The sequence below is a fragment of the Hirundo rustica genome, unplaced genomic scaffold, assembly GCF_015227805.2.
Source record: "Hirundo rustica isolate bHirRus1 unplaced genomic scaffold, bHirRus1.pri.v3 scaffold_154_arrow_ctg1, whole genome shotgun sequence".
Taxonomy (NCBI): Eukaryota; Metazoa; Chordata; class Aves; order Passeriformes; family Hirundinidae; genus Hirundo; species Hirundo rustica.
This window is the reverse complement of record NW_026690233.1, coordinates 27,967-54,504: the sequence shown is the minus strand read 5'-3', so window position 1 is coordinate 54,504 and position 26,538 is coordinate 27,967. Positions and strand designations below refer to the sequence as shown.

The window sequence follows — 26,538 nt, the reverse complement described above, 5'->3', positions numbered from 1 at the left end:
GGCTCCAGGAGAGCTGGAGAGGGGCTGGGGACAAGGGCTGGAGGGACAGGACACAGGGAATGGCTTCCAGTGGGAAAGGGGAGCTTGGGCTGGGATCTTGGGAACTGGGAATTCCTGTCTGGGAGGGTGGGGAGGGTCTGGGAATTCTGGAATTCCCAGATTGGCTGTGGCTGCCCCTGGATCCCTGGCAGTGCCCAAGGCCGGGTTGGATCCACCTGGGAATAGTGGAAGATGACCCGGGATGAGCTTTTAAGTCCTTCCCATCCCAACCCATTCCATGATCCCTTTTTTTTTTCCCTCCTGGGATGAAAGAATTTCTCCAGAGGTGCGAATGTCACCAGGGAGCTGCTCCTGCTCCCAAAATCCGGATGCTCCGGATCTGATGAGCTCCAGGTGACTCTTCCCCATCCCATCGGGGTGAATCCCTCTTCAGGGGCTGGAGAAGGACCCACGGGACGAATTCCCAGTGGGAATCTGACCTCTGGATATGGAAAATTTGTGAAACCACCTGGGTTTTGGTGCTTCCTTTGGGAGAAACTTCCCAAAAAATCCTTCCCAATATCCCACCCAGCTCTGCCCTCCAGCAGCGGGAAGCCGTTCCCGATTTCCCTGCCCCTCACCGGTTACAATCCCATAAATCCGCTCTTTTCCCGTAGAGCTGCACATTCCACCTGAATCCTGACGCAAAGATCCTTCCGCGCCTCTGGATCACATCCCGCCTTCCCAAAAAATCTGCTTCGGGGTGCCCCCTTCCCGGTTTTTGCACCGAGGGAGCCCCCTGGAATTCCAGGGATTTACATGGACAAGCTTCTGATGCAGTTAAAGGAATCCCATCCCAGATTTTCCCCCGGAGCCCTGGGCTCCACCAGCGGGCCCTACAAGCCCATTTTTCCATGGAAAAACCCTGGATTTCTTCTCAGTCCCAGAATTCAATCTCACTTTAAGTGGCTTCCAGCTAAAACCAGGAATGGGAGAGGCGGAATTTCAATCCCTTCGGGAATAACCCGGCTCAGGGTTGTCTCCTGCCGGAATTTCTCCCCTTCCCTGCTCCTAGGAGCACAGAATTCCCTCCTTTTCCCTCCCTCTGGAAGAGTGGCTCAGTCTCCTTTTCCACCACTTCTATTTTTTAAAGCCTCCCGAGGCCAAGGAATAAAATCCCCGAGCTGGAAAACCGGGAAGGAAGGAGCCAAGCAGACTTTGGGCTTCGATTTAGGCAGGAAAAACCCCTTGGAAAATTGATTCCAGACCCGGAGCGACCGGGATGAGGGAACAGCTGCCACCACCCCGGCTCCGAGTGCATCCAGATGTGCATCCACCCCCTCCCTTCCCTCACACTTCCCACCCTCCCTGTGTTCCCGGAGCCAGAAAAAATCTGGGAATAGCCGTGCTGACAGGATGGGATGTGTTGCTGCCGCTTCCCGGCCTCTGGAGAAAGGCGTATTTTTGGGAGTCGGGAATGTCCTGACGGCTCGGGGTTGTGATGTCACCGTCAGATGACGGATCCGGGCTTCCAGGAGTTCAGGGGGCCAGGTTGGAAAAGGAGTGGAGCAATCTGGGATAAGGGAAGGTGTTCCATGGAATGGGATGGGATTTAAGGCCCCTTCCCATCCAAGCCAGTCTGGGATTTTTGGGATGCTTTGATTTTCCCAAACTTCCCTGAGGATGGTGCTGAAGGATCCCTGGGAAACCACCTTGGGTTTCCCATCCTCCTCTTCCCGCTGGGAGCACCTGAAGCCCCTTCCAGGTCTGGAATTCTGCACCTGGGAGAGCGCTGGCTTGAAATTATGGAATGGTTTTGATGGGAAGGGACCTTAAATCCCGTAGATCCCACCCCATCCATGGACAGGGACACCTCCCACTATTCCCAGATGGATCCAACTCCATCCAAACGGGCCTTGGGCACTGCCAGGGATCCAGGGGCAGCCACAGCAAATCCGGGAATTCCAGAATTCCCAGCCCCTCCCCACCCTCCCAGACAGGAATTCCCAATTCCCAAGATCCCAGCCCAATCTCCCCTTTCCCAGTGGGAAGCCATTCCCTGTGTCCAGTGCAAATGGGATGGTGGGGTAGGGAGACGAAGGTGCTCCGGAGGGGCCTGGATTTAACAAATTCCCGATGTCCGAGGCCCGGCAGTGGGAGAACAATTCCCTGGAGCAGGAGCAATAAAAGGTTACGAGCTCGGCCGTCCCACCTGGCCAGGAGAGATCCTTTGATGTTAATCCATGGATTTCCCATATACCCTGATTGGAAAAGCGGCTGCCGGCTTTTGCTCCGGCTCCGTGGAGTGCGGAAAAGCGGAGCTGTGACAATTCCCGGCTGATGGTGGAGCAGAGAAAAGCTGGATTTGGTCCACCGGCGAACCACCTGATCCAAGGGATTGGTTTGGGAATGTGTTGGGAGCTGCATGGATCTGGTGAAGGAAGCGGCTCCAAGCTCCAATGTCCAGCCTGGCCTTGGATACTGCCAGGGATCCAGGGGCAGCCACAGCAAATCTGGGAATTCCAGAATTCCCAGACCCTCCCCACCCTCCCAGACAGGAATTCCCAGTTCCCAAGATCCCAGCCCAATCTCCCCTTTCCCACTGGAAGCCATTCCCTGTGTCCTGTCCCTCCAGTCCTTGTCCCCAGCCCCTCTCCAGCTCTCCTGGAGCCCCTTCAGGGACTCGGAGCATTCCCTGGATTTTTCCCTTCTCCAGGGGAACATTCCCAGCTCTCCCAGCCTGGCTCCAGAGCAGAGGGGTTCCAAAATCCTGGAATGGTTTGGATGGGAATGGACCTTAAATCCCATCCCATTCCCACCCCATCCATGTCCAGAGGCACTTCCCACCATCCCAGGTTTCTCCAAGCCCCGATGTCCGACCTGGCCTTGGACACTGCCAGGGATCAGACTTCCACAACTTCTCAGGGAATTCCATCCCAGCCCCTCACCCAGCCAAGAATTCCGTCCAAAACGATGGACTTGGAGCCGTTCTTTTTCATTCCATCCCATTTCTCCCAATTTCCAGGTCTCCCCGGCGGCACCTTGGGAAGAAGGATCCCCATCCCTATTCCCAGGCAATCCATTCCGGGGGAATTAAAAACAACATTTCCCCGTACAAATTCCAGCCATTCCAATCCTGGAATTCTGGCTTCTCCATCACCTCCAGGCGCCGAAAACGCCAATATTTCTAAAATGGTTTTTCCACGCTTGGGATGTTGGAGCTGGGAATCCATGCTTGATATTCCGATGTTTTTTGGGGTTTTTTTTTCCATCCCACATCCCATGATCCATTTTTCTTTTTTTCCCCCCTCGCTTTTGTTCCTTTTTCAGCATCCATCGCTCGGCTGCACGGATATAAAAATAAACAGCTGAAATCCAAGCCCATTCCCGAAAAGTGGCATTTAATGGACTCCAGAGCTCCAGCTGCTCTCCGGCACTTTAATGGGAAGCAGAACCCTTGGAATTGGCCAGCCTGGAATGTCTCGTCCACCCACTGGCACGCCGGGAGTGGAATTCCTGCTCCAGACCCTCTCCATGCTCTCTTTGGCACAGGGAGGACTTGGACACGAAGGTTCCGGATTTTTCCCTGAAGTTTTCCAAGGGGGAATTTTCCCAGTGGTGAGGAGAGGGTGGAAAATCGTCCTCACCCGCGGAGCTCTGAGCCGTCGGAATCTGGGATTTTGGTTCTCCGTGAACTTGTGGCTCCCCGTCCCTGGAAGTGTCCAAGGCCGGGCTGGAACGGACTTGGAGCATCCTGGAATAGCGGGAGGCGTGTCCCTGCCCACGGAATGGGATGAGCCTTCAAGGTCCCTTCCCTGAGCCATTCCATGATTCCCTGTGACTTGGGAAGATGAAGGATCACGGAAAAATTCCAACCTCGAGGGAAGGTCAAGGCCCCAACCCGACCTCAGCTGCTGCTCCCGCTGGAATAAAATCTGGGATGCATCCACAACCTTTCCCTCTCTGTTTTATCCCAATTTTTCCTTTCGGTTTTCCTGGTTGGCTGGGATTTATTCCCGGCTGTTTTCCGCTTCTGGGAGGGTCAAACAAGCCTGGAATTTCCAGTTTCATCCCACAAGGAGTTTCCCTTCTCCCAGCTATCCCAGCTCTCTTCCCTGTCTTTTTCCCAGCTTTTTTCCTTGACCAGTTCCCTCCCACCCAGTCGTCTGGGAAGGCTGGGATTTCCCAAAATTCAATATTTGGGACAAATCCCTGTTTTGAGTTGATTCCTGGTTGGGATGGAGGTGGGAGAGGTAGGAAAGAGGGAATGATCCTCTCCAAGGTAACTTTTTTTTAGGATTGAGCTGGGAACTTAAAAAATTAATTAAAATTAAATAATTTAAGATTAATTACTAATGAATTAACTAATTAGTTATCCATAATATCTCCATCACCCACAAAATTCGGGATTTCTGGTACGCCTCAAAAAAAAAAGAAAAAACCCACAAAAAAACCCAAACAAACAAAAAAAACCAAAAAAAAACCACAAAAAAAAACCCACAAAAACCAGAACAAAACAAAACAAAACAAACAAACAAACAAACAAAACAAAAAAACAAACAAAAAAAAAGCTCTGGAATTGAAGGAAACCTCCATTATCCTATGGGAATGGGAGTACTTTTAGGGTTTTATCCCTGCAAAGGCGACCATGGAATTCCACAATCCCTGATTATCCGGACAACTGGAAAACAGCAATGAAATCCAACCTGCCTTTGTGTTACTGTTCTGTTTGTTTTCCCTCCGATTGCATAATTCCAAAAGGGAAAAAAAAAACCAAAAAGGGAATGATTTGGAGGCGCCTGACTCTAATTTCTCCCAGTCCCTGAGGGAAAAGGAGGGATGAGCTCTTCCCGGCATTCCAGCACGGAGACCTCCAAACCTCTCCAACGACCTCCCTGCCCCTCTTCGGAGTCGTCGGGAAGCTCCAAGGCCATTCCCACCCTTTGGAAGTGACTCATCCCGATTGTTCCCTGTTATCCATGGAGGGAGACAATGAATCCAGGCTTTGTTTTCCAGCCACGGGTTTGCCAACGGATGATTCTTCCCGCTGTTTTCGTTGGCAGAGAGGAACTGTAAATCTCCGTTTTTATCCTGGGATTTCTTTTTCCCGGTTTTCCATGTCCACCAGACCCTATTTGTCTTTGTTGGCTTGGGACGGAAGCACAACCTTTGGAGTCTGCTCCGAAGGGTTGGGAAAAAAAAAAAAACAGGGATAAAGGGGAAAAAAAAGAAAAAAACAGGGATAAAGAGGCTTCTCCCTCCTTCAGCGGCCCCGGGAATTCCATCCAGTTAAAGTGCCCTGGCTCCATGGTTTTCATAAACATGGGATTAGGCTGTTTCCAGGGAAAACCTCCTGGAAATCCCAACATCGAGGTGGGAGGATGGATGAATTCCATTCCCATGGGTTCTGGGAAGAAGGAAAAGGAGGGGAAAACAGCTCTGGATTTGGGAGAGCCGGCACTTTCCCTGATTTGTGAGGCTGTAATTCCCATCCCGGGACTTGGATGGGGCCTGGATAAAATCCACCAGTGGAAAAGGTGGAGAGGGTGGAGGGAAAATTGGGAAAAAAGACAAAAAAAAAAAAGGGAAAGTAAAGGGACACGGCACCGGGAGGGGTTTGGATTGGATATTGGGAAGAATTCCTTCATGGAAAACGTTGCCAAGTGTGGAAATTCCCGATTTTCAGCCCATGGGACAAGGAATGCTGACAGGGATGGAGCAGCCAAGGGCCAGGGACTCTCCCTGGAATCATCCCAAATGCCAAAGAGGAGAACTCAGGGAATCCTGGATGCTGGAAAAGATCTCCAACTCCAACCTTCAAAACCGCTTTTTCCAAGGAGGTTTGGATTCCCCATCCCCGGAAGTCTCCAAGGACAAGGCTTGGAGCAATCTGGAAGGTTCCGGATGGGCTCTAAGGCCTATTCCATCCCAAACCATTCCATGATTTCCATGATTCAGCCCGAAATCCCAAATACCCACCAAACCTTTCCCGAAAGCCAGAATTCCGTGGCCTGAGGCAGCTGGAGGATGAAGGATCACGGATCCCACGGAATGGGAGGAGCCTTCAGGCCCCTTCCCTGAACCATTCCATGATTCTGGGAAAGCTCGGGAAGATGAAGCACCATGGAAAAGGTTCCAGGCCTTGAGGGAAGATCCAGGCCCGATCCAACCTCAGCTGCTGCTCCAGCTGGAATAAAACCCTGGATGCATCCAGAGCCTTTTCCTCCCTCTTTTTTATAAGGGATAAAAATACCCGGCACCTCTCAGGGATTGGTTCTTCGGGAAGGCTGGGATGGGAATGGGAAAAGCAGACAATGGGACAAATTGAACTCATTTTCCTCTGGAAGCGGATCCGGGATGGAGACGAACCCGGAGCAGTTTCACGGCTCATTTCCCGGGAGCCTCCTGCAGATCCCCACAAATCATCCCTCAGTCCCGGGGCCTGGGCTTTTCTGGGATGAATCCCAAGAACAACACAAGCTTATCCATGGAAAAAGCCGATCTCAGGAATTTCGGGTTATCAATCCAACTTTAAACTCATCCCCACCTTCTCCATGACTGCGTTTTCCAGGGGGGAAATTCCAGCACCGGGAATCACCATCCTGGGAAAGCCGGAAGGGCTCGGGCCTCAAGGCAAGGCTGAAATGAGTCGCGTCACCCAAATCCTGGGAAATCTCCAGCTTCCCATCGGAAAACTCATGGACTGGGGAGCCAGGAGGCCACAGCGGTGTTTTTTAGGGAGCATCCCATTGGATCAGCGCTCCCATTGGATCTGTGTTCCCGGGAATGAGCAGAGCCCACGGCCAGCCCCGTCTGCAGGGGTTGGACCAACAAATCCGGCTGCCAACAGCTCCCAAAAAAAACTTTATGGAAGAGCCTTGACCTGGATCCCACTTCTCATCCCCCTCTCCGTGCACCGCCTCCCTCCTTTTCCAACCGCTCCGGAAAAATCCGCGGTTGCAGGCGGAAAACTTTCCCTTCAGGGCGGATAAAACCAGGCACTGTCCGGAAAACTGCTCTCATGGGGAGGAAAATCAGCCCAGCTCATTCCCAGGGTTTTTTGGGATGAACGCTGGAGATTTAGGGAATTCAGTGCTGGTATGGGATGGAGGTTTTCCCGCTCCTCCAGCTCCAGGAGGGAACGGGAACACAACGGGGGTGTTTTGTACGGATGACCCCAAAGGAACTGCCACACTTTGGAATTCTGGGCTGGAATTACTCCTGGCATCGGGCCAAGGAAATTCGGGATCAGGGAAGCACTCCAGCAGCAAAACACTTGGAAATTAACTTCCATGAACCGGCAGGGAATCCTGGAATCATGGAAATGGTTGGGGTTAAAGGGACCTTAAGAATCATCCCATTCCCACCCCATCCATGGGCAGGGACAGCTCCCACTGTCCCAGGTGGATCCAACCCGGCCTTGGGCACTGCCAGGGATCCAGGGGCGGCCACAGCAAAGCTGGGAATTCCAGAATTCCCAGACCCTCCCCACCCTCCCAGACAGGAATTCCCAGTTCCCAAGATCCCAGCCCAATCTCCCCTTTCCCACTGGAAGCCATTCCCTGTGTCCTGTCCCTCCAGCCCTTGTCCCCAGCCCCTCTCCAGCTCTCCTGGAGCCCCTTCAGGGACTCGGAGCATTCCCTGGATTTTTCCCTTCTCCACAATCCAAATTTTCCCATTCCCACTCCAAGACAAGCCGCAATTCCAACCCCACAGTCAAAACACCGGGAACGGGAACGTTTCAGAGCGTTTCTTTGGGAATCACAGTGCTTTGGGCATTATTGCGGATAAGGCAGTTACGGCGATCCAGAACAAATTCCAGCCAATTCCCTGGATAACTGGGAGCCACAGGGAATTCTTACTACAGCTCCCACCTGGATTTGGAGGAGACACAACCAAGCCCGGAACTGGATGCGGTTGCTCAGGGGGAAAAACAAACCTGGGATGGAGTCGGTTTTTCCAGATGTTCCAACCTGAATTTACCCACCGGAATCCCATGGGATCCTCTTGGCATGAAAACTGGACAGGGAGCATGGATTTCCTTCTGGAAATCCCTGTCTTTGTGGAACTGGATGCCCTGGATCCTTCCCTCCCACCCCTGCTGACCTAGGTTTGCCATGGGAATGCTGGGAATACAATAGGATTTCCCACTGGAATTGTCTCTGGAGTGAATCCCAAACTTTCAAGCCCATCCCATTCCAGGCATTCCACAGTCCTTATCCAAGCTGGCCTTGGACATTCCAAAAGCAACCCATGGATGGATTTTGATTCCTTGTCTTTCCGGGATAGACAGCGGTGTTCCTGATGGGATGGGGGATGAGTATCCCACATTTGGCATTCCAAGATGGATCACGCATCCATCTGGGGCTCTCGGCTCCAAGGTTTTGGGTCGGGATCACAGGGAATCACACCAGGATGGGAAAACCCCAGAATCCCTGCATATCCAAGAGACGTTGGGCCTGAATTCCCACTGTGGATCCCATTCCAGGAGAGCGCTCCTGGAATTCCAGATTCCCTCTGGCACAGCTGGGCCCTGGCGGGAAAGGAGCAGGGACCAACATTCCCAAAAAACCCAAACTCCGAATCCCAGCAAGGGCCAAACAGAAGCAACTTCTGTCCTCGGCTCCTCAGATCCTCCGGGATAATAAAACCTCTGGAAAATTGGAGTGAATCCTGACGGTTTGATGGCGGCTATAAACAGGGAACGGGGCTGGGAAGCTTTTAGGGAAAAAAAATGACGGAAAACGAAGCATTTAACGACGGAAAACGAAACCTCCGCCCCGGGATGTGCAAATCCAGAGCCGATTCCTCTGCTCCAGCTTTTGGGAAAAAAAAGGGGCCATGGATCAGCCAAAGCTCAGCAGCAGGGATGGGGTTATAAATCCCTACAAATCCCCACAAATCCCAAAGCCGCGCGTTTTCCGTGCGGAAAACACGGAGAAGGAGCTGCCCCATGCAATCCGGGAGCTGCTCCAATGAGAATCCCGGGATTTAATCCCCCGTGGATGGCATCCCAATCCAACAGAGAAATTGGGCTGTTTTCCCTATTTTTTAAGCACAGGTTTGAAATCCCGGCCAGAGCCGGGCAGGAGCTGCCATCGGCACAGTTTTTCCCGGGAAATTGATCCCTCGGGATCACTTTTCCCGACCTTCTCGCTCGTTCGGAGCAGCCACAGCTCCAAGGAAAACACGGAATCGAGGATAAACCTCATCCTGCTGAAGGGAGGGCGGGAAGACCTGGAATCAGCAAAGGCGCCGGAGCAGCCAGAAATTAATGGGAATTCTCTGGTGGGAAAAACGGGAGATGATTCCTTGCGGGATGAGAATTTGAGGGTTAACATCCTCACAGCGCTGGAAGAGCCTGGGAATCATGGAATTATGGAATTGTCCAGGGTGGGAAAAGACCTCTGAGTTCAAATCCAACCCTGCCAAGATCACCAATCCCCAAGCGCCGCTTCCCACGGGATCATCTCACTCCAGGGGCAGGAGGTGGGAGCAGCTAAAGCAGGAATGTCCCAGCATTCCCACCGGGACCCGTGGGAGGCCGAGCAGGTTGTGGATCATGGATTTATTTTTTTTTTTGGAAAACAACTCCTGTCCCAGGAGAGGTTTTTCACTCTGTTAATGCCTGGAAGCAGCGAGCATGGATTGGGATGTTTTCCATAAGAATCTTCGGGAACAGGAGGGAAAATGACTGATTTCAAAGGAATACCGGTGAGGCTCAGCCTGGAGAAAAGGAGGATCAGGAGCAAACTTCTGGCTCCACAACTTCCTGAAAGGTTGGAGCCAGGTGGGAGTCGGGATCTGTTCCCAGGGAATAACGGGAAAAGAGGGAACGGCCTCAGGCTGTGCCAGGGGAGGCTCAGGGTGGACATCAGCAGGAATTTCCTCATGGAAAGGGAGCTCAGGCCTTGGAAGTGCCCAGGGAGGTTTGGAATCCCCATCCCTGGAGGTGTCCAAGGAATTCCTGGATGTGGCACTCAGCGCCAAGGTGGGGGGTCGGGCACAGCTCGGACTGGATGATCCCAAAGTTCCTTTCCAATCTCAGGGATCCTGGGATTCCGCAAATACCGATGATAAAAAGAGCAAGAATTCCCAAAAAAAAAAAGTGGCTGGAAGACAGCGGGAGAGGAGGAAATCAAAGCCCAGCTGCTCCTGGGATCCCTCTCCAGCTGGAACGGGATACCTGTGGGATTGTGGAGCGGCTCCGAGGGAAAACCAGCCCCAGAATTCCGTGATGGAATGCAAAAGCCTCAAAATCCAAGAGAAACTGGGATTTTGAGGAGCACCGACTCCAAATCCCATTCCCATGATTTCAGCTTTGGGGAAGCGATGTGTCATCCCAGGGATTCCGGTTTTCCAACACATTTTCCTCAGGTTTACAAGATATAAATGGGATAATACAGGGAAAAGGGAAACTGAGGCTGGATCAGAGAAGAAAAAAGTGCTTGGAATCTCTGGGATTCGTTCAGGCCGGCAAATCCCAGATCCCGCCCTGAGGATCCTCTGCACATTCCCAGTTTACGGATGGAGAAGTCCTTTCCCTGCTCCCTCCTCGGATTTTCACCGGAATTTGGGATTTACCAACCAGAGCAGCAGGAAAACTCAAACAAGACACAGAAGGCTGGAAAATCGGGAATATTTTGCTGGAGGCTTTGGTTACGTGACGCTTCCCGGGTGGAATTCCGAAGGGAAGCGGAGCCTTTGGCAGCAGCTGGAGGCCTGGATGAGGTTGTCCCTTCTCCACTTCCGGAGGCAGAATTCCTTCCCAAAATTCCCAGGCAGGCACGGGAGTAGCTTCAGTTGAAAGGTTTCACCAGTTTCATAGCAGCGTAGTTCTGGAAGGATGGAAAAACATGGGAAACACCGGAAAAATGAGGGAATCATTGGAAGAATAAGGGAATCATTGGGAAAACATGGGAATCGTTGGGAAAACGTGGGAGTCATTGGAAAAACGAGGGAATCACTGGAAGAATTTAACCAGCACTGGGAGTCATCCCTGGATTTTGGTTGCTATTCCCAAAGTTTTCTAAGAGGAATTCCAACCTCTTCAAACCCTTGGAATAAATTTGGCCCCTCCTTCCAGCACCATCCCAGCGTCTGGCCGGTGGGAAATATTCCCAGTTTTCCCTGATTTGCTGGAACCTCCTCCTCTCCTCCGGATCCCGCTGCTCCTTCCCATCCTCTGGGATTCCCACAGATCTCACGGATTCACCACCCAACCCCTGGCCCTGTATCCCTACAGCTCCTTTTTCCATGATCCCACAAAATCCGGGACATCACCTGTTCTGCCCCTTTGGAAAGGGGTCCTGGAGCATTCCCAAAGCCGCTCCGAGATTTTTCTGGAATGCAGCCCTTTCCAGCAGGAGGCGGCTTCTCCAGCCCTGCCCCATCCCCCGTGGAATTTTCCCAAAGGCAATCAAGGCAGGCAAAGCTATCCCAGATTTTTTCCCTCTGCATCCCGGAAAACCTCGGGATCTATCCCAGTGCCAGCACTTTGCGTTGCTGAGGACACCCCAGGAATGACACTCCCGTGTTTTTTTTGGGGGGATCTCCACCATTCTTGTTTTCATGGAATCGCTGAGGTTGGAAAAGCTCCCCAGCCCCAGTTCATCATTATCCGTGTCCTCAAATCCCACATCTGGATGTTTTTTGGAATAATTCCATGGATGGGGACTCCACCACTGCTCCAGGGCTGGACACCCCTTTCCATGAGGGATCTTCCCTAATATCCAACCAAAAAATTCCCTTGGAACAACTTGAGGCCATTCCCTCTTGTCCTGTTTTCCCCCGGGAGCACATCCCAAATCCCAAACTGGTTCCAAACTTCCAGGGAATTGTGGGGAGCCAGAAGGTCCCCTCTGATCCCGCTTTTCTCCAGGACGATCCCCTTTCCCAGCTCCCTCAGCTCTTCCTGGCGCTCCATCCCCTTCCCAACTCCATTCCCACTCCCAGCCGTGCTCCAGCCGCTCCGTATTTTTTCCCACGAGGATCCCAAAACAAATAAAAAAAAGTCCCTTTGGAACCCACTGTGTTCCTCAGCACGGAATTTTCCATCCCCCTCCCCGAATCCCTCAGACCTCGGCCAATCCCCGTCCTCTCCCGGCCGCTCCGTACCGGGAAGGCGTAGACGAAGATTCCCAGGAAAAGCAGCAGGATGAAGAGGAGGAAGGCCAGGATCAGCGCCCACTTGTAGCGGCGCCACAGGATGAACTTGAGGGTCTTGTAGGGGGACGTGAACCACAGGAAGGAGGTCTCGGGACGCCTGGAGCCGATGGAAAGGGGAGGTCACCTCAGAATTCCGTCCTCCTGGATCCCCAGTCCCATCCGCCTTGCTGGTCCGGACCAGCCTCCCAATCCCAATGGATTTGGAATCCAAATCAGCCTCCCAATCCCGCTGGATTTGGAATCCAAATCAGCCTCCCAATCCCAGTGGATTTGGAATCCAAATCAGCCTCCCAATCCCAGTGGATTTGTGATCCAGACCAGCTTCCAAATCCCAGTGGATTTGGAATCCAAATCAGCCTCCCAATCCCGCTGGATTTGGAATCCAAATCAGCCTCCCAATCCCAGTGGATTTGGAATCCAAATCAGCCTTCCAATCCCGCTGGATTTGGAATCCAAATCAGCCTCCCAATCCCGCTGGATTTGGAATCCAAATCAGTCTTCCAATCCCACTGGATTTGGAATCCAAATCAGCCTCCCAATCCCAGTGGATTTGGAATCCAAATCAGCCTCCCAATCCCAGTGGATTTGGAATCCAAATCAGCCTCCCAATCCCAGTGGATTTGGAATCCAAATCAGCCTCCCAATCCCAGTGGATTTGGAATCCAAATCAGCCTCCCAATCCCAGTGGATTTGGAATCCAAATCAGCCTCCCAATCCCAGTGGATTTGGAATCCAAATCAGCCTCCCAATCCCAGTGGATTTGTGATCCAGACCAGCTTCCAAATCCCAATGGATCCATGGTCCGGACCAATCCCACAATGCCAATGGATTTGTGATCCAGACCAGCCTCCCAATCCCAATGGATGGGTGCTCGAGACCAGCTTCCAAATCCCAACGGATCCATGGTCCGGACCAATCTCACAATCCTGCTGGATTTGTGATCCAGACCAGCTTCCAAATCCCAACGGATCCATGGTCCAGACCAATCTCACAATCCCGCTGGATTTGTGATCCAGACCAGCTTCCAAATCCCAACGGATCCACAGTCCAGACCAATCTCCCAATCCCAATGGATTTGTGATCCAGACCAGCCTCCCAGTCCCAATGGATGGGTGCCCGAGACCAGCTTCCAAATCCCAATGGATCCATGATCCAGACCAATCTCCCAATCCCAATGGATGGATGGCCGAGACCAGCTTCCAAATCCTAATGGATCCATGGTCCAGACCAATCTCCCAGTCCCAATGGATGGGTGCCCGAGACCAGCTTCCAAATCCTAACGGATCCATGATCCAGACCAATCTCCCAATCCCAATGGATGGATGGCCAAGACCAGCTTCCAAATCCTAATGGATCCATGGTCCAGACCAATCTCACAATCCCAACGGATTTGTGATCCAGACCAGCCTCCCAATCCCAGTGCATGTGTGCCTGAGATCAGCTTCCAAATCCCAATGAATCCACGATCCAGACCAGCCTCCCAAATCCCACTGGACTGGTGATACAGACCAGAATCCCAATCCAAATGGATTCATGGTCGAGAGCAGTTTCCCAATCCCACTGCTCTCGGCTCTTCCATCTTTCTGGATACATCCCATGAATCTCCTCCTTGGTGGCCCAGACCAGACTCCAAATCCCACTGGATTCATGGTCCAGACCAGCCTCCCAAATCCCACTGGAATGTGTCAGGCCCCTCATCCCTCTGGGGATATCCCACCAACATCCTCCTTTTTGATCCAGGCCAACTTCCCAATCCCACTGGATTGGTGATCCAGGCCAACCTCCCAATCCCACTGGATTGGTGATCCAGGCCAACCTCCCAATCCCACTGGATTGGTGATCCAGGTCAGTTTCCCAATCCCACTGGATTGGTGATCCAGGTCAGTTTCCCAATCCCACTGGATTGGTGATCCAGGTCAGTTTCCCAATCCCACTGGATTGGTGATCCAGGCCAATCTCCCAATCCCACTGGACTGGTGATCCAGGCCAATCTCCCAATCCCACTGGATTGGTGATCCAGGCCAATCTCCCAATCCCACTGGACTGGTGATCCAGGCCAATCTCCCTATCCCACTGGACTGGTGATCCAGGTCAGTTTCCCAATCCCACTGGATTGGTGATCCAGGTCAGTTTCCCAATCCCACTGGATTCCTGGTCCAGACCAGTCTTCCGATCCCTCTGGATTCATGGTCCAGACTAGTCTTCTGATCCCTCTGGATTCCCGGTCCAGACCAGTTTCCCAATCCCACTGGTGCTCCAGACCCCAGTCCCAGTTTCCCTGGACTGTCTCCCCTCTTCCGCCAGTTCCGAGTGGATCCTACCCAGGAGCAAACCCAATTCAGCCCAGTTCCTTCCAGCTGGAAACCCAGAATTCCCATTCGGACCTCGAGAACTCCACGCCCTGGTTGCTGCTTTTCCCTTCGGGATGTTCTTACTTGGGATCCTCCAGCCTGGGATTCATGTTCGGCTCATCCCGTCCCATCCCGGCCGGGCGCTCCTCGTGCTCCTGCTCCGCCACGATTTCCAAAGTCATCTCCAGTTTCCCCTGGACGGGTTAAACAAAAATGGATTTATTATCCCAAAAAACAGGGGAGGAAAAGTGAGGAATGGACGTGGGATGGAAAATAGGGATTAGGGGAAGAAAATACACAACCAAACCACTCCCAACAATGACCACGAGGATCCCAGGATTCCAGGAATCCCTCATCTGTCACTGGAGATATTCCAGGAAATCCCAGATTCCACTGACACCCAAATCTGGGCAACCACTGAATCCCAGGATCACTGAGGCTGGAAAATCCTCTGGGATCAAGTCCAAGCTGTGACCGATCACTGAGTGCCACATCCCGTCTCTCCCAATTCCCCGATTCCCAATTTCCCTGGAACCAGCTCAGGTTTTTTTGGCTGAATGAGCCAATTCCCTGCCTGGATTCCCTCAGCTGCATGGAACAGCCACCAAAACCCGCAACAAGAGCCCGGGCACCTTTAGCAGCTGGAATTTTTTTCCTGGTACACAAGATCCTTGGGAATAGTCACGATCCGGAGCCAAATTCAGTGGCACATTCCCAAAACCACGGTGAAAATCCCACAAAACCCGACCATTCCCCAGCGCAGCGCCGGAAAACTTCCAGCCAACCGCAAAATCCACAAAAATCTCCAGCCGGAAATGGAATCTCTTGCCCTGGCTTGAACTGGACAAAGCTTCCAGGGAATTCTGGAGCGGCTTGGATTGGGAAGGGATTTAACGCCCATCCGTTCCCGCCTCGCGCCGTGGGCAGGGAAACTTCCGCTATCCCAGGGCGCTCCAATCCTCATCCAACCTGGCCCTGGGCACCTCCAGGGATGGGAATTGGAGCGGAGGATCCAAGGGAAAACATGGAAAGGCCGCTTTACCGCCAGGATCTTCCGCTTTTCCTGCTCGGCCACGCAGGGCCACCAGCCCTTGACGGTCTTCTGCTCGAAGAGGGACACGGAGCGGCCGGAGGACAGGGAATCGTCCACAAGATCCAAGGAGCATTTTTCCGCCGTTTTGGCAGGCTTGGGCATCCTGTTGAGATCCATCTGGATGGACCCTGCCGGGAAGAGCGTTCCAGGTGAGACATCTCGGCGGGGCAATCCTTAGAATCCTCAGAATGTTCCCTGATCCCACGGAGTTTGGGCCACCCCGACCATCCCAATCCAAACTCCCAACTCCCATTATCCCAGGCGGATCCAAGCCCCACCCAACCCGGCCTTGGACACTTCCAGGGATGGAGCATCCGTGGCTTCTCTGGACAACCTGTGCCGGTGATTTTTTTTCCTTTTTTTTTTTGGGGATGGATCCCAAAATTCCCAACTTACCCAAGTAGTCATCGAAGGAGAACTTGTCGTTGTCCCAGATCTGGAGGATCAGCTGGGGTGGGATCTTGTTTTCCGTCTTGTCCAAGCTCCAGAAGTGTTCCTAAAATCCCACCGGGAAAGAAACCACGGGAAAATGAAAGATTCATCGGGATAACTGGGAAAAGCCCCGGCTCTGGAAATCCTGGAATTACTGGGGTGTCCTGCTCTGGATCTCCAGGAGCAGTGGAAAACACTTGGATAAGGATAACCGGTGGAAAAACCCAAGTTGCTTCTGGAAGGTGTTGGGAACAATTCATGCCATAATTTAATGATTTAAATTAATGCAATTAATTTTAGTTAAATAATTTACTTTACTTTACTTTAATTTAATTTAATCTAGGAAAAGGCTCCATGGGATCCCAAACAGGATCCTTAGGAGCAAGAGAAATTCCCACAATTCCAGTGAGGGCAGCTCTCCAAGGTGAAGAGAGCAACACGTGTTGAGTCCCAGCGCTGCCGAAACTTCACCCTCCTATTAATTCATGGAAATTTATGGGATTGACACCTAAATCAGAGCTTCTGGCAGAGAATTCCCCAGGAATTCCCTTCCCTTTCCAGATCCACCACGGAGCCGACCAGCTCCCAGGTCTGTCACAGGCAGTGGGGCAATCGGAGACCATCAAATGCCAGTTCAGGCCACCCCTGGCTCCTGAATTTATTCACAGAACATGGATATGGAATGGAAGATTCCATGGTATCCCAGGAAATCTGCTGATATCACACAGCTTGCTCCAGACTCCAATGTCCAGCCTGGCCTTGGGCACTGCCAGGGATCCAGGGGCAGCCACAGCAAAGCTGGGAATTCCAGAATTCCCAGACCCTCCCCACCCTCCCAGACAGGAATTCCCAGTGCCCAAGATCCCAGCCCAATCTCCCCTTTCCCACTGGAAGCCATTCCCTGTGTCCTGTCCCTCCAGCCCTTGTCCCCAGCCCCTCTCCAGCTCTCCTGGAGCCCCTTCAGGGACTCGGAGCATTCCCTGGATTTTTCCCTTCTCCAGGGGAACATTCCCAGCTCTCCCAGCCTGGCTCCAGAGCAGAGGGGCTCCAGAATCCTGGAATGGGTTGGGTGGGAAGGGACTTTAAAGATCCCACTCCACCCCATTCCATGGGCAGGGACTCCTCCCACTATCCCAGGTGGATCCAAGCCCCAATGTCCAACCTGGCCTCGGACACTGCCAGGGATCCAGGGGCAGCCACAGCAAAGCTGGGAATTCCAGAATTCCCAGACCCTCCCCACCCTCCCAGACAGGAATTCCCAATGCCCAAGATCCCAGCCCAATCTCCCCTTTCCCACTGGAAGCCATTCCCTGTGTCCTGTCCCTCCAGCCCTTGTCCCCAGCCCCTCTCCAGCTCTCCTGGAGATCCTTTAGGCCCTGGAATGTGCTGGAAGCTCTCCCTGGATCCTTCCCTTCTCCAGGTTGAACATTTCCAAGTTATCCATCAGTTCTGCACCCCGGAGTAAGGAATATCCCCTGCCTGGGAAGCAGCAGCCATATCACAATTTCCGTGTGTGAAACAAGGAATTTTTTCCAGCTGGGATCTAACAGCACTGTTGGGATGCCTGGGAGTTAGCACTAAGAATCCCAGAATCCCTGAGGTTGGAAAAGCCCTTTGGGATCAGCGAGTCCAAGCTGTGCCCAATTCCCACATCAGCATCCAGGAATTCCTTGGACACCTCTAGGGATGGAGACTCCAAACCTCACTGGGCACTTTCACCCTTTCCATGGAAAAAAATTCCACCTGACGTCCAAAAAGAAATGTTGGGATAGAGGAGGAAGACAAAATCCCACCCAAAGCCGAGGGATAGTTGGGATCGTTATTCCTGGCTCCAGCAAAGAGGAGGAAAATCCCAGCGGGATTCCTGACGCCCCTCCGAGGGCGTCCCAGCAGCAATTCCTCCTGGAAGCGTCAGAAATGACGGGATTTAATTAAAACCAGGAAACTCCGGCGCTATTCACCCGTCGCTCCATAAATTCACCCCGAGACTCGGGTTCATTATTCCATCCGATATTAAATTATAAAAAAGGAGGGGAAACGTGTCACATTCCACGGGAACATAAATATTCCAGCTGGGAGTCCGTGGGCACTCTGATCCCATTGGATTCCCTTTAAGAGATCCCCCTGGATGGTTCTGTTCCAATTTCGCTCCATTCCCTGCCCGGTTTTTGGGAGGAACGCGCCAGGAATTTTGCATCGGAGCATTTTATGGATGCATTTGAGACATTAGATAGTCCAGAAATCCCAAGTGAAGTCCATGGAAAATTCCCTCTCTCCCCTCCGCTGGTTGCAGTGGGTTGGGATGGATGTTTATCCAGGGGAATGCTGATCCAAGGGGATTTTTCCCCAGCTTTTCCAGCCGTTTTAAATTAAAACTGCTAAAAAAAAAGGGGGAAGAGCTGATGGCGATTCTTCCCTTTTCCCAGAAACTGGGAAAGAAGGGATCCACAGGGATCCAGGAGCGATGGATCCATGGATATCAAAGCTGCGAGGGAGGGGCTGGAAAATTCCAAGGTGGTGGAAGATCCATCTCCAAGGTGAACACCACGAGCTCCTTTGGATCGTCCCTTTCCAGGAGAAATCCAGGTGCCCATCTGAGCTTGGCTTGGAAAAGGGGGAAATATACGGAATTCCGGACAGGTTTGTGGCTGGAAAGGACCCCCAAGACCATCTCATTTCCCGGCTGGAACATTCCCTGGAAAGGAAACTTCCACGAGCTCTGTGTATTCCATGGATGCGTGCATGCTCCAGGCGCATCCCATGCTCCCTTTCCGGGTCGATGCAAATTCCTAAGGATTCGTTGGAATCTCTCCTTGCCCCATCCCATCCACACGGAGCCAAGCTGGAGGAAAACCTCGCACTCGGAGCCATCTCCCACCCGTCCCAACTGGATCCGTGTCCCTCGGGATAATGAAGGTGAAGGAAAGGCTGGGTGGGATATTGGGAAGGAATTCCTGGCTGGGAGGGTGGGGAGGAGCTGGGACGGAATTCCCAGAGAAGCCGTGGTTTGTCCCATCCCTGGAAGCATCCAAGGTTGGACAGGGCTTGGATCCGCCTGGGACGGCGGAATTTTTCCCTGGATGGGTTTTAAGGTCCGAAGCATTCCAGGATTCCGTGGAATTGCTGGCGAACCCAGCGGACTTCGGGATCCCGCCTTCGCTCCTTCCCACCGCAACGCCCAAGGAAAGAGGGAACAAAACCTTGGCTCTGCACCCTCTGCATCCCAATCCCGCAGAACAACACCCCGGCATTCCAGGGGCAACTCCGGTGGGGTTCAACCCTTTCCAGGTGGGAATTCAATGCTCCATCTCTCCAAATTCCAACCCCCTTTTTTTTTTTTTTTTTTTTTTTTTTTTTTTTTTTTTTTTAAAACGGAAAAATTCCATAAAATATCATTTGGCTGGAGACAAAACCTCCCTGCTCCAAGCCCAGTCGAGCTGGGAACAACCCAGAAATCCGCTGGAAAGGCGGGAAAAGGAACAGGGAATCAGGATGGGGGAATTCGATGCCGAGAGAAGTTTATGGCAGCGTGAAATTCACTTCCATGATTAAATCGAGCTCCGAACATTCCCTATAAAAACAACCCGGAGCATGAAATTTATATCCCGGCCTTGTCCAAGCCATGGGGAAAAAAAAGGCCGGAATTACTGTTTGCGGGTTTGTTTTCCAAGCGAAGGGAGACTCAGGGATATTTTATGGATCTGTGTGGATAAAGCAGCAGGGAAGGTGGGGGAAAAAAAAAAATCGGCTCCGATTCCCGGGAAAATTGACAGGGCTGCATTTCTCCCGGATTGTGAATGTGCTCCCGAACGCAAAGGAGGAAATCCGATTTTTTGGGGAAGGAGAAGAAGTTTGCTCCCGAAAAGTCCCATTCCGGGTGCATCCTGCAGGAATCTGGGAGTCCTGGACATGCAGGAGACTCTCCTTGGATGTCACAGAATCCCTGAGGTTGGAAAGGAACTTTGGGATCATCCAGTCCAACCTGGGATTGGCACTGAGTGCCACATCCAGAAATTCCTTGGATACCTCCAGGGATGGGGATTCCAAACCTCCCTGGGCACTTCCAAGGCCTGAGCTCCCTTTCCATGGGGAAATTCCTGCTGATGTCCAACCTGGGCCTCCCCTGGCACAGCCTGAGGCTGTTCCCTCTTTTCCCGTTATTCCCTGGGAACAGATCCCGACTCCCACCTGGCTCCAACCTTTCAGGAAGTTGTGGAGCCAGAAGTTTGCTCCTGATCCTCCTTTTCTCCAGGCTGAGCCTCACCGGTATTCCTTTAAAATCAGTCATTTTCCCTCCTGTTCCCGAAGATTTGCGGAATCCCAGGATCCCTGAGGCTGGAAAGGAACTTTGGGACGCATCCAGTCCGAGCTGTGCCCGATCCCCACCTTGGCGCTGAGCGCCACACCCGGGAATTCCTTGGACACCTCCAGGGATGGGGATTCCAAACCTCCCTGGGCACTTCCAATTCCTGAGCTCCCTTTCCATGAGGAAATTCCTGCTGCTGTCCAACCTGAGCCTGGCACAGCCTGAGGCTGTTCCCTCTTTTCCTGTTATTCCCTGGGAGCAGATCCCGACTCCCACCTCATTCCAGCATTCCAGGGAGTTGTGCAGAGCCACAGGGTCCCTCTGGATCCTCCTTTTCTCCAGGCTGAGCCCCTTTTCCCAGCTTCCTCAGCTTTTCCCGGTGCTCCAGCCCCTTCCCAGCTCCGTTCCCTCCCCTGGACGCGCTCCGGCCCCTCCATGTCCGCAAGAATCCGAGAACTGGAACGCGGCACATCCATGGAGACGCCGTTTGCTCCGACATTCCACGCGAGCCCTTTCCCCCCCCCACAAAGAATTCCCCAGATCCGGATTTGGCGTCCAGCAGCCGCTGGAATTAGCGAGGGAAGCTGAAGCTTCCGAAAGCGATTCCAAGCATTTTCCACCCGGCGGGATGTGGGAGCCGAGCTCTTCCCCGAGAGGATGCCCGGGAAAACGGGATCCACATCCAAGCGACCTCGGATTGTCCTGGTTGTCCCGGTAACAGGCTTAGACAGGGAATCCAAAGATTACATTTCCGGTTGAGGTTGGAATTTAGGGAAAACGCCTTCGTGGAAAGGGTTGTCCAGCCATGCAGAGGCCGCCCAGAGAAACAATGGAATGTCCATCCCGGGAATGATTTCAAATCCCTCTGGATGCGGCACTCGGGGAGGTGGCCTCGGCAGAGCTGGGGGGCCTAGAGGGCTTTTCCATCATAAATCATTCCATGATTTTCCCGTTTTCCATCCCAGAAACTGTTTTCCCCCAGGACTCAATAATCCGGGAATGTGCTCTTCCCGTGCAGCCAACACGGCTTGAATTTTCCGGGGCTGGAAGAGAAAGATGGCACCAGGAACAAAAGCGGGGAAAAGGATGGAAATTCCAAAGGAATGCTGAGAAAGGCATTAAAAAAGCATTCCCATGTTTTCAGGAGAGCTCTCCTAGAGATGGGAATACTTCCCTTCCATGGAAATACTTTAGAAACTCGGATTGGTGGAAATTCCTCTCTCAGAAGGAGAAGAAAAATCTTTATGACATTAATCCAGCCAGGAAAGTTATGGAAAACCATCCTGGAGTGGTCGGAAGGTTCAGAAAAGCAGGAATAAGAGCGGCACCTGGGTTTCCTTGGGTTTTCCCTCAGTTTTCCCAGGGTTTTCCGTGGTTTTCCCTGGATTTCCAGGCTCCCAAAGTGTTCACATCAGACCAAAAAATCATGGACACCCCGTTATCCAGGGGCATCCCTGTTATTTTTGGGGGAAGAGCATTTGTAACCTGAGTTGGGATGACCCATGGAGCCCCCACCTACAGGAATTCCAGCTCTGGAATTCCCAGCTTGGGAAGGACGTGGAGCTCTTGGAGCGATCCAGAGGAGGCACCAGGATGGTCAGAGGGATGGAGCAGCTCTGCTGGGAGGAAAAGCCGGGAGAGCTGGGAATGTTGCCCTGGAGAAGGGAAAAATCCAGGGAATCCTCCGAGTCCCTGAAGGGGCTCCAGGAGAGCTGGAGAGGGGCTGGGGACAAGGGCTGGAGGGACAGGACACAGGGAATGGCTTCCAGTGGGAAAGGGGAGATTGGGCTGGGATCTTGGGAACTGGGAATTCCTGTCTGTGTTCCCAGTGGTGGATCCAGCAGTGATAATGGTTGGATTGGGAAAATCCAGCTCCATCCTGGGAAGTGCCCAAGGCCAGGTTGGACACTGGGGCTTGGATCCACCTGGGATAGTGGGAGGTGTCCCTGAACACGGATGAGGTGGGAATGGGATGGGATTTAGGGTCACTTCAAAACCCAACCCATTCCAGGATTCTGGAGCCCCTCTGCTCTGGAGTCAGGCTGGGAGAGCTGGGAATGTTCCCCTGGAGAAAGGAAAAATTCCAGGGAATGCTCAGAGTCCCTGAAGGGGCTCCAGGAGAGCTGGAGAGGGGCTGGGGACAAGGGCTGGAGGGACAGGACACAGGGAATGGCTTCCAGTGGGAAAGGGGAGATTGGGCTGGGATCTTGGGAACTGGGAATTCCTGTCTGGGAGGGTGGGGAGGGGCTGGGAATTCTGGAATTCCCAGATTGGCTGTGGCTGCCCCTGGATCCCTGGCAGTGCCCAAGGCCAGGTTGGACACTGGGGCTTGGATCCACCTGGGATAGAGGAATTTTTCCCTGGATGGAACCGGATGAGCTTTCAGCTCCCTTCCCACCCAAACCATTTCACAATTCCATAATTCCATAATTCTGTGATTCCTAATCCACCTGGCCATGCTTCCAGCAGCTTCGGCACGGAGCAAACAAAGGAGAACCATCGGAAACCTCTTTCCCTCCCGGCCCGGTTGGGCACAGGTGGTTTCGAGCATTTCCCAATCCCCCTCCGTCGCTCCCGACTTTTGATTGAAATTCCACCTCCCAGCGCCGGCCTCTCCAGCCGGGATTTTTTTACGGCCCACAGGAACCGAGCCGGAGTTCAAACAGCACATGGCGAGATCAAAAAATTCCCGGGGCCGGAATGCTCCGCCCGGCTTTTCCTTCATTATCCCGGCCTTTAACTGGGAGCTTTTACAAGGTGTTTATTTTCGGATCCAGCCTTGGAAGCCATGTGGTGGGAAAGAGATTCCAGAGCGGCGCGGCGGGATGGATTTGCTTAAAGGGGTTTACGGGGGTGGGGGGCCTCGGCTTTTTCCGAGCGGGATAATTGGATGTAGTACACCCTGTACTCGGGATTTGTTGGATATGAAGCGTGAAATGGGCCCGGCTGGGATTCTGTCGATTGTTGGAACTGCCCGGGAAGGGGCTTTGGAAGATGGGAATTGTCTGGGATGGGGGATTCGCTCGGCATCTTCCTGGCCGAGGCGCTGGATCCATGGAAAATAAGATGGGATGGGGATCTCCGTGGGTTTCGGGGATCTCGGCGGGTTTTGCGGATTCCGGGGATTTTTAGGGATCCCAGGGGATTTTTAGGGATCCCAGGGGATTTTTTTGGGGGATCCCGGTGGGTTTCAGGGATGATCCGATTGCAAGCAGGAATCTTTGGGCACCTCATATCCCATGAATACTGAGGCTGAGCTAAAGCAGGGAGCGGGGATCATGGGATCGTGGATCACTGAGGCTGGAAAATCCTCCAGGATCATCCAGTCCAACCTAGGACCAATTCCCACCTTGGCGCTGAGTGCCACATCCAGGAATTCCACGGACACCTCAGGGGATGGGGACTCCAAACCTCCCTGGGCAATTCCAAGGCCTGAGCTCCCTTTCCATGAGGAAATTCCTGCTGGTGTCCCAAATCCGAGCGTCCCCAAGGGATGAAGGCTCAGGATGAGGTGGATGAAGGACTTTGGGGCTCCAGGGAGGTGCCACAGGGAGCCGGGATTTTCCCTGTTGTCCACAGATCACAAAGAGCCAAAAACCCCGGAATCATGGAACGGTTTGGGTTGGAAGGGACCTTAAAGATGATCCAGTTCCATCCACGGATAGGGAATCTTCCACTGGATTTTTCCTCTTAATCCTTTTAATCTCCAGCTGAAGGAAATTCAATTTATCTCCTCTCTTGCTGGGTGTCCAATTTTCCCTAATTCCCATCATTCCCATCTTTTCCATCATCCAGCTTCCCCCTGCATTATTCCAAGCACCCATCCCAATCCCCATTCCCGTTTCCTTCCATCCGCGCAATTCCCATGAACCGATCCAAGGAACACCAGGAGCAGCCGGAGGAGCGAGAGGATCAAAATCCCATCCAAAAAAACCCCATCCACCTCAACTCCCAATCCAATCCTCTCCCTGAATCCAAAGCTTTTCTTCCAGTGGCACATCCCAGCCCATGCTCCCATCAGGAATTCGGAGGCAGCTCCCTCCTTTCCCCATTTTCAGCCTTTTTGGGAAGTTTTGGAATGGCGCAAGGCCCCGTTATTCCATGCTGGAAAACAGAGGTTCCCACCAAACCATCCCTGTGGAATCGCCATCTCCAGCTTTGGAATATCCCTGTTCTCCAGGAGCATTTGGACACTTGCTCCAACGTTTTTCCTGCTCCAGCCTGGATGAATCCTTCCCAGACGGATCAGCGTCTCCAAAAAAAAACCCCACATCTAATCCCAACCCCGTCATTTTGCTTCCGAACGCGGGTTTCTGAACAAAATTCCCAAATTTTCGCTGTCAACGCCACGGAAAGGCCGAGCTTTACACGGCTCTGCTTGTGGAGGTCCAGAATTCCCGTTCCACCCCGGAATTCCATCCGGGAGCACTCACCTTCCTGGCCACGTGGCACATCTGCTCCGCCGGGAGATAATCGAAGGGGAAGACGAATCTCCAGTTGAAATTCCCTTCTCCTCCCATGGATCTGTAGTGGACGTCCGTCTTCTGCTTGTTCTCCTCGTGCCCCACCAGCCACCTGCCGGGGACAAACAGGGAAATCGGGATCACGGCCGGGATTTGGGATCTCGCTTCACGTCGTGACATCCATGAGTTGGGAAACTGAACGTTCCTGATCCCGGTGGATGCTGGGGGTGGGGAAAACCCGGAGGTGGGAGAGGGAATGGAGCAGCCGCAGAGCTGGGAAATCAGTCAGAGCTGAGGGTAGCAACTCCAGAATTCCAGAATCATGGAACGGTTTGGGTGGGAAAGATAATAAGGATTATCCCATTCCACGCCCGCCATGGGCAGGGACAATTCCCACTATCCCAGGTGGATCCAAGTCCATCCCACCTGGCCTTGGGCACTGCCAGGAATCCAGGGGCAGCCACAGCAAATCTGGGAATTCCAGAATTCCCAGACCCTCCCCACCCTCCCAGACAGGAATTCCCAATTCCCAAGATCCCAGCCCAATCTCCCCTTTCCCACTGGAAGCCATTCCCTGTGTCCTGTCCCTCCAGCCCTTGTCCCCAGCCCCTCTCCAGCTCTCCTGGAGCCCCTTCAGGGACTCTGAGCATTCCCTGGATTTTTCCCTTCTCCAGGGGAACATTCCCAGCTCTCCCAGCCTGGCTCCAGAGCAGAGGGGCTCCAGAATCCTGGAATGGGTTGGGTTGGAAATGACCTTAAATCCCATCCCATTCCCACCCCATCCATGTTCAGGAACACCTCCCACTGTCCCAGGTAGATCCAAACCCCAATGTCCAACCCGGCCTTGGACACTGCCAGGGATCCAGGGGCAGCCACAGCAAATCCGGGAATTCCAGAATTCCCAGCCCCTCCCCACCCTCCCAGACAGGAATTCCCAATTCCCAAGATCCCAGCCCAATCTCCCCTTTCCCACTGGAAGCCATTCCCTGTGTCCTGTCCCTCCAGCCCTTGTCCCCAGTCCCTCTCCAGCTCTCCTGGAGCCCCTTCAGGGACTCTGAGCATTCCCTGGATTTTTCCCTTCTCCAGGGGAACATTCCCAGCCTCTCCCAGCCTGTCCATCACTTCTTGGGAATCCCTTTCCACTGCTCGCCAGCTTTTCCACAAAGGTTTTTTCCCTAATATCCAGTCTAGGATAGGCAGGTTCCAGCCCCTGTTCCAAAGGCAGCAGTGGATGGAAGGAACATTCCCCACTGGATTCCCGATCCATAGGACAGATCCTTAGGCACAAAAAGGATCATTTCATCCCCTCCCAATAGGATTTTTCCGGATGACTTTCCTTTGGCATGGAAGATCTGGAAGCTGAGCAAGGTTTTACTCATTTCAAGCCTTGCAGGATTCTCCTGGATGCTAAAAATTGGGAAAGGGATCTCAGCAATCCCGGGATGTTCCCACTTTTCCAGCAGCACGACTCTTTGGGAGCCCCAAAAGGCATGGAACAGCTCAACCGGAGCCGATAACAATGGACTTGATGGGAATACCAGGAAAACCGCACGGCATTCTGGATTTACAGGGGGAAAATCAGGATTGTAAACCAGGGATTTACAGTCTGCTCCAAAATCCCGCCTCTTCCTGGCCCGTAAATCCCAAAGAAAAAAAAAAAAAAGGAACTCCCTTGGCTGGGATCGCACTCTGACACGAGAAATCCGGGAAGGGAAGGGAAGGGAAGGGAAGGGAAGGGAAGGGAAG

General features: G+C 52.9%; 1 protein-coding gene across 1 annotated transcript in view; it reads right to left on the bottom strand.

The window, feature by feature from the left end:
* Positions 1-10,602: 10,602 nt before the first annotated feature.
* The window catches only part of LOC120747676 (dysferlin-like), a 43,624-nt gene continuing 27,688 nt past the window's right edge, over positions 10,603-26,538 (bottom strand). The window contains exons 15-20 of the mRNA XM_058424324.1: positions 24,763-24,904; positions 15,988-16,087; positions 15,541-15,719; positions 14,583-14,692; positions 12,097-12,244; positions 10,603-10,817 (exon numbers count right to left, since the gene is read on the bottom strand). Coding sequence (XP_058280307.1) covers positions 10,779-10,817; positions 12,097-12,244; positions 14,583-14,692; positions 15,541-15,719; positions 15,988-16,087; positions 24,763-24,904 — 718 coding nt within the window. The 3' untranslated portion in view covers positions 10,603-10,778. The remainder of the gene's footprint in view (positions 10,818-12,096; positions 12,245-14,582; positions 14,693-15,540; positions 15,720-15,987; positions 16,088-24,762; positions 24,905-26,538) is intronic.